The following is a 15956-nucleotide window of genomic DNA, read 5'->3' as shown; positions in this document are numbered from 1 at the left end:
TCAACGCCCCCCACGTCTCCTATGAAAATATGGGAGCCACCGAACGTGTACAACCCATTCCACCGACCCACTAAGTGGCGACAGTGCTCTCCAGACTAGAAAAAGCCGAGCCAAAACTGCAGGGGAACGCGCGAGGAAACCTTTATCATACTGTAAAATGGATTGGCGAAAACGCTTTCGCTTTCGCGCTGAGAGCTGGCGGTGGGGGATTGCAAATTTGCATAATAGATTATGGGTGCAACACACTTTGAAACACCGGCAGAAAGCCTACAATCGCACGCAGCTTCATTCCAGCTGAGCTCACAACCGAAAGGAACGAGCCCCATGCAGACTCGCCCAAAGAGCAGCCGCCAGCAGCCAGGCAGACAGGCAGAGCCTCGCTTGTACCGCTGCAGCCACGGAGGGAGGAGAACTCACACGGAGGGAGGAGTTTGAAGGAGAGGGGGGTTTCCTGCTGCTATGGAGGAAATTACTGTTCAAAACTATTGTTTAGTGGTCTGATGTCTTACGCCAAAAATAAATGGTTAAAGTGACTGTTCTATCGAATTTCACAAAAAGCTATTTATCTCAGCTTAAATTTTCAGACGCTGAAACCATGCTGTATTCTACTGCTAATGCCTACATAACTACTAACTCTACAAACTAACTCTTTTAGACAGAGAAAGCACACATTCTATTAGTTCTTTTGAGATATTTTGTGTTCACAAAATCTTAGCAGAAAAGAATCCTCGGCTCTTCAAAGATGAGCCAGAATCCTCAAAAAAACCCTTTGGCAGAAGCTACCTACAGTAAAAAAAAAACGGCTGGCAGTGAATGTGTTAAAGGGGAGAAATAATCAACCTAAAATAACGTTTCCAAACTTTTTTTTGAGGAGTTTATATATCGGTGATCGGTAATCGGTGATCGGTCGATGATCGGTTGGGCAGATATTTCCCATAGGTGATCGGTGGCAAAAAACGTGATCGGTGCACCCCTAGTCGTTACCCATGCAAACACAAGCTCAGACACGTAGACCTACACAAAGATAGTGGTCATGATCAGGTACACTTGCGCTCCAAGTGCACACAGACTTTTTTTCAACAATACCTTGAACTCTTTCCTCAAACATAGATCCGCATCACACGTTTCCCCCTTCTGTTGATAAAAAGCAGTGTAATATAATAGGGATGTGCATTTCTAGCAAAAACACGAGTCGAAATTCGCTGGGCCAAAGTCGACTTTTAGTCTAATTTCAGTCGGAAGTTAACGGCGGATGAAATCCCATGGATAGGGAAGAGGGGGTGACTTTGGCATTCTTATTGGCAATAGGCAGCCAGACCTACGTTAGCCGTTAGCGCAATGTTAGCATTAGCGTAGCGCCAAGATGGCTCAGGGAACAGTAGACAGAATATCAGCTTTTCTTCATGCAGTAACGAGCCTTGAAACCTTTTCCTTGTGGCTTAGTGTTGCTGTAATATAAACAGTTTAAGACCATTTCTAGTGTTTCTAGAGCTACTGGGTGCTGCACTGCTGTCAGCTGAGCAGCCTAGAACCGTTCTGCTCCAGTGTGCACTGCACAGCTCCTACGGCAACGTCACATTGACAAACGGAGTCATTCTTAAAGAGACAGGTGCCGGTAAAACTATTTTTTGTAATAAATAATAATAAAAAAAGGATTTTCGACTTTGAATAATAAAAGTCGATCTTGATAATGAAAACGATTATTCGAAAATTCAAAATTCGTTGCCCATCCCTATAATATAACTAGATGTAGGGCTTAAATCGTCCAGAAATGCTTAATGCAGATGCATGTATGTTGTGATAGAATGCACTCCACAAGAGAGTGCAGTTTTTCCTGCAGACTTTGAATCTGTTTGTGGTGGTGGTGGTGGTGGTGGTGGTGGGTAGGTCCCGGCCATCATCTTGGCCTGGGAAAAAAAAATCCCCATGCCTGTGTGTGTAATGGGAGGCGAACAGACGGGTCCGGTGAGCCGGTGCGCGAGAGAGAGCAAGTGGCAGAGAGAGAGAGAGAGAGACAGACAGCGCACATGTAGCAATGAGGGGCTGAGCGAATCAATGTGCTGCACTGAGTTCTATAGTTAAAGATGGGAAAAAGAGCTATTGTGGTGGTCAGTGCTGATATTGTGACGGGCTGCCACAAAGTATTGTATGTATAGAAAACCCTCGTAGACCCTTCTCACAATAGCAGAACGTACAGGTAGAGGAAGGCTGGAGCGAGGGGAGATTGTCCAGTCCACTAGTTAATCCATTGCGCATGGTGTAGTTGTCTCGTCACGGATCAAAAATAAATAAATGCTAAAATGGGTCACCACCAAATCTACTATGGCGGCGGCCGTTAAGAGTGGCCCAAGTCAAGTCTATGCGTGGGAAACACTGCTTCACAGGACAGCAAGATAGATAGTGTGAATATTTCATAACCCACATAACAGGAGCAGAGAAGAGGGGGAAGTAGGAGGAACCATGATGGTTGGTTAATGTAAGCAGGTCTGTGGAGTGGATTCTGCCTGGCCGACCATGCATCATGCATTCTGTCCTGGGATCTAGACAGTATAAAATGTTATAATGTTATCTTGTTCCCTTTGCTTAACCCTTATCAAATTGTCAAAAATTTGGGTTCCAGATATTCGGTAGTGATCAACAACGAATATTCGGAACATTGCCGGGGGGGTGGAGGGTGCTGAGATAGATGGAAGAAGCGTGTCTTTCACTTTACACTTGGGTTTTACATTTCTCCCCCAGACTACTATGGCACATTGGAGGAGAAGCATGCACACTGCAGTTATCCTATAGTGAATGACTGAAAGATTATAGATCTATCTTATAGGCACTGTGTCTGTGTGCTGTGAGCATGACTCTGGAAGGACTTAGCTGCGGCCACACTGATCCATCAGAAATACGGTAATAGATTTCTGTCCGTTGGGTTGTTTTTGGAATGTCAAAGCTATTTCAAAAGAAGAAGAAAGCATCTGATTTGCGGTGACGAATCCGTCCGTCCAGAAAAAGTTAAATAGCCCTGTTCCACACCATTCCCTAGTGCAGTGGTTCTCAAATGGGGGGTCCATGGCACTTTGCCAGGGGGTCCGCAAAACGTTTTCAGGAAAAAAAATTATATATATATATATATATATATATATATATATATTTTTTTTTTTTTTTTTTTTTTCTTGTTGCAAAAGCTTCATAGTTCAACAAAAATATTGTATGCTTTAAATCTAAAATGGTTCATGGATTACATTCTAATGTAACAAACATCAATTTAAAAGTCAAGCACTATACCGTGGAAACAATTAAGCTTAGCCCAAAATCACAAATCAGAATGAGGGGGTCCCCAGTATATTTTCTATATTGTAACTAAGGGGTCCTTGGCTGAAAAACATTTGAGAACCTCTGCCCTAGTGGACTATATACTAGTGTGTTTGCCATTTTGTACTAGTGTCTGAATTCTGAACTGTTAATTTGATTCACTATATAGTCCACTATAAAATACCCACAATGCACTGCAATTTTTATTGAACAGCAGATGTACCCTACATTTTCTCCCATTTACCACAACTGGTGCAGTGCCCGTTCCCCGCCATGCACCACCCCGTGGGCCCCCCCCCCACACTGCACTCAGTCATGTCCCCCTAAGCGCACTCCCCAAGTTTGAAGTCGATCCGACAAACGGTTCGTGAGATACGCAAAGGACAGAGTCCAGGGCTCGACATTAACGGCTGCCCGGTTGCCCCGGGCAACCAAAAAAAACATGGGGCAACCATTTCTTGGTCTTTGGTTGCCCCAGGGGCAACCACGATTTAACATGCAACAAAATATGTACAGCAGCAAACAGCAAAATATACACCAAATAAATGTTTTAATACTTGTTGTGAGGGACATATATGTGACATTTTATTGCTGTTACAATCGGAACGATGTTACTAATTACCAGTCGGAACCTATGTGATGCATGCTGCACGTGCGGTATGTTTAACGAGTACTGACTCGGACAGGTGGGGCTGCTCGCACACAATCACAGCGGCTGCAAGACGCAAGAAGAACCGCGCCCGCCCGCAGCCCCGCACAGAAACAAAGGACGAGGAAATTGTCATCGAGGTGAAATACCCGTGCGTCTTTGAACGGGACGGAAAACGAATGCTATACTGCAAAGCATGTAGCCTACAACAAGCGCTTAATAGGTCTCATTATGCTTCCCGCATTGGCGAGTGTCCGCACGGAAAAGTGAGTCAAATCAGCAGAGGCGCCCCTCCACAAGGCTCCTGTGCAGACGGTTTTCGCCTGGCCGTGCACACCCCGAATTGTGTAACTACGTGGACGCGGCTGAGCGGACAAAGTGGAGTTTTCAAGACTCCAGCTCACTTCCGCGAGCAGAAACCCACACAGTGTATAAACGCTCCACACGTTTTCTCGTCAAGATTCAGTGTCTCTCATTTCCGTGCGACAGCCCAAACTTCAAGCATAATTCCAGCATAACGCTATACTGCAAAGCATGTAGCCTACAACAAGCCTACAACATACACCTCGATCAGGACATCCTTCAAAAACGTTTTACCACCGCGTATATATTATGTGCTGAGGAATGATTTGCATCCCTGGCCTGTCAGCCTGTCATACGGGGTGAGAGAGAGAGGGATTGCAGGGCCGCTTCTGGGCCTTTTGGGGCCCTATGCAACATCAGAGTGGGGGCCCCAAACCACTGTCATAGTATCCCTGAATGAACATGAGGAGGCATAGGCTACTTCATTATCAATAACGCTTTTAATTAATAAATTAAGCACAATATGAACAATAACTGTTAAAAAATATATGAAAATGAAAGTTCACAAATATTAGTTAAATCCTTTCAGTGCAAATGCATTATAAAAACAAAAAATAAGATTTGTTTAGAAAACGAAATGACACAAATTTATTATTATTATTATTATCATTATTACTACTATTACACCCGGTGAGCATGCTGAATAGGCCTATCTATATACTATAGACTATTATACTTACTTTTCTGTCACATCGTCATTATTAAGCCGGCTTATGACTGCATAGTATCTTAATTACTCAAAATATAAGGCGACTAAAATTGGGCAACCATATTTTTATTCGGGCAACCAAAAGCTCTTGCCAGGTTGCCCCTCCGGCAACCACTTTTAAAAGTTAACGTCGAGCCCTGAGAGACACAGACACTACCGGCATTATAGTGTACAAGATATGAGGCTAGAACAACTTAATTTGAATCATATAGCCCTATAAGTATATCAAGGGGTTCCCCACATTTTGGAGTAGCGAGCCAGATAGGAAAGTATAGCTGGCTAGGGGATGGGCCTTGGACCCTCAAAGAGAGTCTGGGGGGATTCTCCCCTGGAAGAAAATTGTGTACATTTTAAAGTAAAACGTATCAATCTAGTGCACTTTTAAAAGAGCAAAATGAAGAGGCTATATCTATGAAGAACTACACACATCTCTTTACTGTGCTGTGGCTTTGCAATAATGAAAAAAAACAAGTGTCTCCCTACAGTATATATTATACATACAGGCCACTATGGTAGAATACTGCTTGTTTAAATACCATTGCCATTGCCCATCTATACCAACTATTCCAACTATACCAACTATTCCAACTATACCTATCTTCTTTTAAGCACTTCCCCACATAATTCCAGGTAGGAAAAATGTAATTCTAGGACTTTAAACACTTTAAGGACCTTGTATGAACCCTGTTTTAATGACATGTTCAAGAATCGCTCTACTTTTAGATCAAGCTGAAGCTGACAATCTGAGGAACAGTCAGGGCCGTTTCTGCCTATGTGCAAATGCACTGGGCCCCTAAACCGCATAATGCATTTGCACTGAAAGGATTTCTAATATTTGTTAACTTTTATTTTCATATTTTTAACATAGTTCATAGTGTACTTAATTTATTAATTAAAAGCTTTATTGTTAATGAAGTAGCCTATGCCTCGTCATTCATGTTCATTCAGGGGTACTATGATGACAGTGGTTTGGGGGCCCCACTGTAAGATGTCACATAGGGCCCCAAAAGGCCCAGAACCTGTGTGTGTAAGAGAGAACTAGAACTCTTCAAACTGTCCAGTGTCCACAAATACATTTATCAGGGGTAGGTAGACAACAACATACACATAAATAAAGTGGTAGGCTACTGCGGCTGCCACTCGGCCACTAAATCTTAGTCAGCCAATATTTCCCAGAGTGCTGCCTGCTGCTTTTCTGGCTGTGCTCTTAGGGAGGAACCTGTGTGCTATTCTAGATTCTGTGAAGTTTCAACAACTGCTCGTGGTCGTATTGGCTTTATTGGACCTGGGCTATTCAAGTCGCACCTACTAACTTGATCAGAGGGAAATCAATAATGTCAATAATGTGGTTTAGGGATGTGGATTTTCGGTTAATTTTACTTTCGACTAACCGACTCCCTTAGTCGGTTAACCATCAGTAATTTTTTTTTAAAGATGTGAAATATTAATTAGTGGCGTGCCTTCACTCCAGCGCTCCATTCAGGGTTCAAACGGTGGTTTCAGACGGCATATATGCGACCATTATTTTAGAGTGTGCGAATCCGCTACTGCAGTGCTTCAACACTACCAAATCCGCTTGAATTTGATATTATTCTTATGCATTATGTCTTATATCTAGTGTTGTTCTTCCATGGAGAAGAGCACAGCAGTCTGGGTGGAGGCGAGCCCCCTCCCCCCGCACGCCTCGCTCTGACACACACTCGCTCAGATACACACACACTAGAGATGCGCAGATGAGCTTTTATGCCATCCTAAGGCCTTGGCCACACTGATCCGTGGTGTCTGTCCGTGTGCGTTCATTTCTCTGTTCACTTCCATTCATTTTCAATGACAGCTGTCCGACTGTCCGTGGATCACTCAGAAGCGTACGTATCCAGAAGATTTGCATACGTTTTGATGGACAGAAAGTTGAAGAGGGATGAACTTTTTCTGGATGGACGTATCGGATGGTCGGATGGTCGGATAGTCACTGTCCGTTTAGCCAATCCGAGTCGAGGTCTCGAGAGGAGGCGTTCCGAGATTTGTTTCAACTTTTCAAAGAAGATGGCGGCCGAGGCGGTGAAGGAGGCTATAATTAATGCTGTGTACACCATCCCGCTGTTGTACAACGTGATAGTCAGTGTCACCGTCTGATTTCACCATCTAATCTGGTCATTCAGTGGCATTTTATTGCCACATAAGTAACATAGCACACAGAGCTAACAGCTAGCTGACGCCAGCTTTCTTCTTCTCTGGGTTTATAGGCGGGTCGCTGACACCTTCAAGGTGCTTACCGCCACCTGCTGTACAAGTAGGTTACTTGTACATGCAACGGACATAAATCTATCAGTCTACCGTTCTGTCCATTTTATGACGGATCAGTGTGGCCAAGGCCTAATCCGTGTGTATGCATCACCGTCCGCCCGCCATAAATCCGCGCAAATTATTTCATACTGTTTATAGATCCGCGCCCGCCATGCACCCAACGCTATAAACGCTATAAAAGGAGCGAGATTACGGTTTCTGCTGCCGTTGGTGCGATCGCTGCAGTCCAAGACTCCAAATAAACTCCCATGCTGTATTATGTCTAGGGCTGTCCCGGCGAGTCGACGTCATCGATGACGTCGACTACGTAATTACGTCGACGCACGCTACGTGCCTCGACGCGTCACAATCGTCACAAAACAAAAAAGATGGCAGCGATGGCCGGAGAAAGTAGTGGACGCATGGCTGTCTTGGCTGATCCACAAACTAGGGCAACAACCATAGGCGATGTTTGTCTAAGCATGATATATTAGCATTAACATGGAACGTGTTTCTGATAGTGGTAGTCACTTACCATTGACTTAGTTGGATAGATAGATGGTTTAGTTTCTAAACCATCACCGTCATGTTGAAAGTAATTTCTGCACCGCAGCGAACATAACATTACAGCATTTAACGGTGTTATTTGGCCGTTTAACGTTAACGTACATATTTCTGTTTGCTTTCACGGCTAACATGTAGAAAATGGATTAAACTAATGTTACAGACCATTGTTAGTCTGTTGCTGCTAGTGCTCACGTTAATTTACTGCGTGCATCATTTAACTATTCGGCTGTTTACATTCTTCTGTTTGCGTTCACGGCCATGTAAGATGAGATCAAAACTAACGTTACAGACTATTGTTACAGTCTGTGACTGTTAAGCCCTTTTCCCACATGCGTACCGGAAAATTACCTGTAAGTCAATATCGGACATTTCCCTGAATTTCCCTTCACACCTCAGCGTTCGCATGTGGGAATCTTATCGTCAAATAGCCGGTATGTTGGGGGTGGGGGGGCGGGGGGCGGTGGAGAGTGGCCTGGGGTCTGTGCTGCAGGCCACCGAGGCCAGTCAGAAAAAAACAACAAACAAACATGGAGCCGGCGTCCACTCTTTTGATAATATTGCTGACACGCTTTTTCCTCAAACGTAGACAGCGACGCAGACAAATTAAGGCGAAAATGGAAAGGGATATACGTGCGAACAGAAACAGATTCATGTTCGCAGTCTTCTCCGCTCAACATCGTGCAGAATATGAAGATAGACTAAACCGGGGACAGATCATGACAGTGTTATGTACCTCTGCGCTGCTGCGTGAGACTAGAGCCGTCTGGAAGCGAGAGAGACCAGGAGGGAATTTATTTTGGGAAGATGCTCTGAACAATTTTGACGACGTGGAATGGAAGCGTCATTTTCGCATGTCCCGGTGTACGTTCGACTACGTGCTGAGTCTGGTCCGACCCGCACTAACACGCAAGATCACCCGGTGGCGAAAACCACTGGAAGCGCGTTTGCGACTGGCAATAGTCCTTTGGTGGTACGCAACACCAGGGGAATATCGAACAATCAGCTGTGTATTTGGTGTTGGACTGTCTACTGTGTGCACTGATAGCGGAAAATGACTGGACCCCTTTCTCACCTGTCTGCCTATCGCGGCATACCGCTTTTCTGACTGGCTCAAAACTGGTGAAATGGCCGCGACGACGGGGTCGCGCTTATACCGGCACGGCGCCTTTCCCACATGCAGGCATTAGACCACGTTGCGGTCATTTTGCGGTACAAAGCGCATGTGGGAAAAGGGCTTCTGTCTGTAAATCGTTTGTATTATTTATTTCCTTACCCCCACACTGATGCAAACATACATTTGGCTGAGTTAGCTGCACATTACTCCAGTGATTAAATTAGGGGTGCACCGATCACGTTTTTTGCCACCGATCACCGATTGCCGATCACCTATGAGAAATATCTGCCCAACCGATCATCGACCGATCACCGATTACCGATTACCGATCACCGATATATATATATATATTTATTTTATATTTTGTAGGCTAAAGGAAACTGCCAACATGAGACAGATGGGAGTTCAACCGTTTAGTTGTCAGTTCTCTTCAGTACAGTACAGCAGTATAGGCTTTTTACAGCATTATGACAGGAATAGTAGGATTGTGTGTGGTCTGGAAAAAGGAGGCAATAAAATATACAAACAGGTCAGTAACCAAGCTTGCTGTTATATAGGCCAATTATAGTGATAATTAACAACTAATAATATATAAATGATAATTAGGTAAACTGTAAGTCAGTTACTCTTAAACACCAGTCTTGAACCATGACTAAAGCCAAAGAGCTCCCACTCATAGAACCGGGGTTATGCACAATAACCGTCATACATTGGGATCCGCATCGAACGAACATCAAAACGACCCGCCCATCGAGGCCGAGTTACAGTGTTATAATTAGCAGCACTATGAGTGCGATCTACAGGGTTACATGACGGGAGAAACAACAGAATCACAAGCTACACACGAGCTAAACTCCATCTGAGTAGTGGCATTAATTAGCGCATCCGTCTGAATGGAGCGCACATCCACATAGCAGCACACTTTCGCTTCCTTCAAAGTGCCCGCGGGAACATCAATGCTTGCGTGGAAATTGTCTGTGTGTGCGCGTGCACTACCCCGACTACCACGTTAATCTGGGACTTTAATACACACGGATTTAACAGCATGCAAATGCCTCGGTAGGCGGGAGGACTGGAGATAACTTCTCTCTGCGGAGTCTGCTCTAATCACCAGCTGATTTGTGTGATTCAAAGACGCAAGAGGTGTGTTGACAGTCTGGTGCGGTGTGTGCATGGAGGTGAGTACACTGATGAAAGCAAAGCGTGTGCTTTGCAACACAATGATATAAACGTTAGAGCACAATATGAAAGTTAAACGATAGACATTGAAGACATGAAAATGGGCTGCCTCATGTTTCTCACGTGCAGCATGATCGGCTATGCGATCGGCAAAATTAAAGGAATATCGGAAACAGCAGATCACATATTTGAGGTCCAAATCGGCCGATACAGATTGCGTGCAGATCGATCGGTGCACCCCTAGATTAAATACATCCATGTCCTGTAAAAATACTGATCCTCCTCAGTTTAGGGAAAGGGTTCATACATACAGTGATGAATCATGATGATGATCAATTTAATCTATGTGTCAGGTGGTTCAGTACATGGCCCGAAATTAGAGCCCGCGATCAGGGGTCTGTCTGCCACGTGGCGAGTAATGTTTTCACCGTCGCACTTTGGTGTTGTGGCTTCTCCTCTCCTTATATCTGCCTGCTGCTGTCTGATTCACAGAGGTGGGGGCTGAGCGCTCCTCTCTCTCACACACACACAGCAAACACCGCTACACACGAATCAGCCACACAGCGTCTCTCAAACTCTCCTCCTCCGTTCTCCTACATGTGCATTACATTCGTTGCAGTTGCGCCCTCACGAGTGGTCAAGCAGTTAACTAGTACTAGTGTACATGTATCCGTTGTCCTGTTTTGTCCCGTGTACTTCACCTACGGAGTCTTTCTCCTTCTGGTAACTTTACGCAGTTTTCAGCTGTGTTGACTTTGCTTCACTTTCATGCACGCTGTGACTCAATGGTCCTCTCCCCCCCCCTTCTCTCTCTCTCTGTCTCAACTGAAAAAAATTAACCCCTTGCTGCCTCCCAGGTGCAACAGTACCCTCACTCTCTCTCTCTCTGTTAGTATTGTATAGCTGTAGTTTAATGTTAGTATTAGCCTATTATAGGTCTGGGCGATATGGCAATTTTTTTTATCACCATATGTTTTCTTATATCGATCGATGTCGATATTTATCACGATATAAATTTATCAATAATACTAATTGCACATAAAAAGCACATGAAGAATTTTAGGGGCACAATTAAAATTCAATGCAGAGCGATATAGAATGTATTCGATACGACTCTATTAATCTCTGACCGGTTACAATTAAGTTGAATTCAATTCAAAGTACCGGTATTCTCATGAGAGAGGCTCAATGCAGCTCATTGGCTATTGTTGTCATTAAATGATAACCCTTTATTTAGTCATCTGTTTGTCCATACTATTCACTTATGGCTTTTTACTGTAACTTGATCCATTTGCATTTTCAGCTTATTATAATTGTTCTATGCTTCTTACTTGTTTTCCCTTATACCACTGGTCTTTGGTGTGCTTATTCTGTTGTGTGTATTGCATTATGTTGTTTTAATGCAATGAACGTCTTGGTCCAAGGCTAGGTGTTGATTATGCAGCTATAGTTAGCTGCTGTTGGTTTGATAAAGGAAGCAAAGACTGTTTAAACGAGTGGTTCCCAACCTTTTTACACCAAGTACCACCTGAGAAAGTAGTTGGCTCTCCAAGTACCACCATATGACCGATGTTAAAATACAGTCTATTCAGCTATGCACAGTTCACGCAGGAGGCAAATGTATTCCAACCTGCAGCCTATGTGCAACCTGCAGCAGCTGCACTTGTGCTGGGTTGACTGCTGTCTTCACCTCCTTGTGCTTCATCGTTGCTGCTCTCCTCTACTACAGCTCTTTTACGATTCCCTCCCGTTTTGATCCACTTTAGCATCCCTCCTCGTCTTTGTTCACCACTTGTGTAACCATGCTTGGCGGGCAGGTAATTGTGCATGCGCAACAGGTATAGTGTCCGTCAGAAACAAATATTTGTTTCTAAATCTCAAGACAACAAAATAAACCTCAATTTCAATGATCACAAGTTTATTTTCATTCGTAGTATTATTTTGATAGATAAACATGTTTTACAATTGATTTTAAAGTTGGGTTTATTTCATAATTTAAACATTGGGATTCCAGGGATCAAGTACCACCAGCAGGGGGGGGCGCAAGTACCACCTACCTTGAGAAACACTGCCAATAATATTAATAATAATTATTATTATTTCACTTTCACATGTTTGAAAACTACTACGGTACTAATGACCACCATGGATTTTGCACAAAAACTATTTTTTTTTTTTTTAATTATTTTTTTTAATTTTTTGAAATACCACCAGCAGGGTGCGCAAGTACCACCTACGGTACGCGTACCGTAGGTTGGGAACCACTGGTTTAAACCATAGATGTGTAATGTTATTCGGATGGCTGCTATAGATGGTCTATCTAACAGATAGCATAACGTTAGCAAGATTGTCAAGTATGAAGATATTAACGTTAGCGCGTAAGCTAACGTTAGCGTTAGCTAACACGATGTAGATGCTAATTTGATACCATTCATGACAGCCAGCTACCGCTACCCATAACCAGAACTACTGTCTGCTGCAGCTTTATCTCCCGTGTACAAATCCACAGCCTGACATATTTGAATTCCATCTGTTTATGTTACTCTTGTTTTGCCGGGCCAGGCTCTAACTGGTTAGTATGAGCCACTCAGCCAGCTGACTGCGAGGCTCTGAGCAGAGAAAGGGATTCTTCCGCAAATGCGTGCATCACATGGTTTATTTTCCATTGATGCCATTGGTTCCACTCAGTGTTGCCTTCAAATACCCCCCAAAAACGACACGTTATTCAAAATAAGCATTGCTGTGCTAAGCTGCGGTCATGTTTCTGAGTGGTTTTGAACGCAACACTGAAAATATTTTATCGAAATTACAGCTCATAAATTTATCACCGTTATCGTGGCCGTTTTTTCCGTAAAAATTATCGAGATCGTTTTATCGCCCAGCCCTAGCCTATTACTGTAAATGTACTACAATTTTGGTTGTCTTATAGTGTTGTGCTGTTGGTGTTATTAGCATTAGTGTTTGTCTTCACATGAATTATTAGTATTAATGTTACTGTTAGTGATAGTAGATGTATGTAGTATTATTTTGTCCGGTAAAAAATATGCTTGGCCGGTGGATTTTTTCCATCTACCCGCCACTTGGCCGGTGAGTCAAAAAGTTAATTTAATAACCCTAACCCTGGTTGAGGGACTTTAGCAGATAAATAAAACTGACGTGATCACCACACCTTCTCAACCTGCCAAGCTGGTCGCATCTTATCATAACAGTTTACAAATAAACTTCCAACACAATGCACACCCTGTTGCCAAAGGTGACCTAATGTCCAAAAGACTTGCAGCCATCGACTAGTAATAGACACACTTGGAACATTTGCCCGGTGCATCCAGGTTACAATTATCGGCCTGCCAGTCGAGGAACGCTGAAGCTTCAGCCTAAATTTAGTACTGTTACTCATGAAATATTCACTCCTCATCTCAGAAAGGAGCTGCTGCACTCATAACTGTGTGTGTGTGTGTGTGTGTGTGCGCGCAACGGAGAGAGAGTCTGTCTGTATGTTAAAGTACTGTAGTATTTTCATGTGTTTGTGGTTTGCCCAGTAGCTATTTAGTACTCATTATCCACGGCTTATTCTGAGTGTTTCCTCTGTGTGTGTGGTGGGTTTCTGGCCCAAAACACACTTTCCCACTGATTTGGTCCTTAGATTTTTTCTTCCCCCGAAGGATCATCATTTCTCTGGCACTTAGGCACACTTTGCTGACGTTTTAAGGTGGAACCGTGTAACTTGAACTACAGTGTTCCCATCTGCTAGACAGGGTGTGGTCATCTCTCTGTTAAGGAGGAACTAACATTTCTGTTAAGATGGAGCTAATATAAAATGGCACTCTCACATCTACTTTATCATCCTTCATCCATTTATTAGCTTTATCATCATCATTTTAGCGTCATCAAATGGCAATTTGATGATACTCGTTTCTTGTATCTGAGTACTTTAGTCTGGCAGTGGGATAATACCAGCATCTTTAAATTACTAATCTGTTATTGGTGAGGGCACCTGAAACATCTGACTTTTCAAAGAAAAATTATTATATATTTTTTCCTTTTGTCTCTCTTCATTTCTCAGAAACCGGGCTATAGCCGACTATCTCCGTTCCAATGGATACGAGGAGGCTTACTCTACCTTCAAGAAAGAGGCGGAGATAGATATGGTATGGATGCAGGAATATGACATTAACTGTGCACATGAATCTCATCTGAAGTTGTAGGAATTCCTTCACCGCCGACTGACCTGGATTACTTTCCTAATGTCTCTGTCTTACTCTTTCTGTTTTCATAGAATGAAGAGGTAGACAAAAAGTATGCAGGGCTTTTGGAAAAGAAATGGACCTCAGTCATCAGATTACAGAAGAAGGTGAGGAATGTCTGTGTGCTACAGTAGCTGATCATGTCATACATTTCCACATCTGTAATGTAGACTGATAATACTCTTCCAGACTGCACAGGAGAGCTGCAGTGTGGCTGTCACATGACATATACTTCATAGACAAAGTTTTGTTCTGAAACGATTTTCTGCTGTCTCTGCTCGTTTTGCGGCGTAGTTTTTGGATATGCACTGCATCAGTTTGTCTTTTACACTCTAAAAGATACTCCTAAAAAAGGCAAAAAGACAGAATTATGCATTTATTCGCACAGTTGTGTCTCAAACTATTCCGTGTTTGGTCCTTGAATTTGAGGGAATTGGGCCTGGAAAGTATTTGAAAAATGAAAAGTCCTTGAATTTGATGTTTAACAATGTGTGGGAACCCTGCTTTTCCCACATCAAAAATCTCGTCTAAATATATGTGACACCAGCGGTCGGAAGGTACCGTAATTCGGCCGTGGCAATTCTGTGCAGCAGAGCATCAAAAGTATTTTCTTGAAAAAATGTGGTTTTGCTTTTTTTCCAATAGTACAAAATATATTATTTGAACTATCCATTCCACATAAAATTGAGTCGTTTTAGAATCAGTAAATAGGTATATTTAGCGATTTAAAAAAATCAAGATTTCAGGCTTGAGTCGCCTAGCTGAGGCGACTCAAGCTCATTTGCATGCGGCGTTTCACTGGCTATAATGTCTCTATTGTTCCGAGTTTCGGCCAATGAGTCACATCAATAGAATTCAGCGTGTTACATGGGGGCGGGGTGCAAAGCTCTGTTTACAACAACCCAAGCAGGCGAAACATGGCCGCCAGACAGTGTGGCTGACTGTTTCAAATTATAACAAAACAACCACTATTGCAATTTGCAATACATGTCCCGCAAGGTTTCTGAGATTAGGGGAAAGTCTGAGCTGGCGTTACGCTAAACCAAACGTAGAGAGGAGTTGCGGATTTGTTTGGCGTTAACATTAGCTGTTGTGTGGTGGCTAGCTGGTTGTGGCCTACCTAGCTAGTAGTTCAGCAGGCAGCGGTCCACAAGCTTGTTGTGACCAAAATCCCCGCATTTAAAGCACTTCATACTCCCAGAGCTTGCGTAAACCATAGAGAACCTCATGCATTACTCAAAATGAAACGTCCAGGGTTTGTGTCTCCAAAAGCAACCGCTAACGTTACATGCAAGGTAACGTGAAGCTAACGTAGCTAGCAGCTAGCTACGTTAGCTTGCATGTAACGTTAGCTACCCCAGGTGTGCATAAAATACAGGTTAAGAACTTATGGAAAAGTCATGGAAATCCATTGGTCAAAATGTGTATGAACCCTGAAGGGTTAAATTGAGCATTTATGAGTGCTGGTGGCTGTATAATATAAATGTTTTAGCACGTTTTGACGTGTGGAGTAGTCGAAGAGTACACAAAGAAGCAAAGAAAGAA

The 15956-nt window shown here is 43.2% G+C and overlaps 1 protein-coding gene across 1 annotated transcript in view; it reads left to right on the top strand.

Annotated features, from left to right (window-relative positions):
• The window catches only part of LOC310792894 (lissencephaly-1 homolog B-like), a 60865-nt gene that overhangs the window by 11052 nt on the left and 33857 nt on the right, over positions 1–15956 (top strand). The window contains exons 3-4 of the mRNA XM_083654664.1: positions 14231–14315; positions 14444–14518. Of these exons, the coding sequence (XP_083510790.1) occupies positions 14231–14315; positions 14444–14518 (160 nt within the window). The remainder of the gene's footprint in view (positions 1–14230; positions 14316–14443; positions 14519–15956) is intronic.

Source organism: Poromitra crassiceps, assembly GCF_964638095.1.
Source record: "Poromitra crassiceps genome assembly, chromosome: 1".
Taxonomy (NCBI): Eukaryota; Metazoa; Chordata; class Actinopteri; order Beryciformes; family Melamphaidae; genus Poromitra; species Poromitra crassiceps.
Note: the sequence above shows the minus strand (reverse complement) of the source record. Positions and strands in the feature narration are given on the sequence as shown.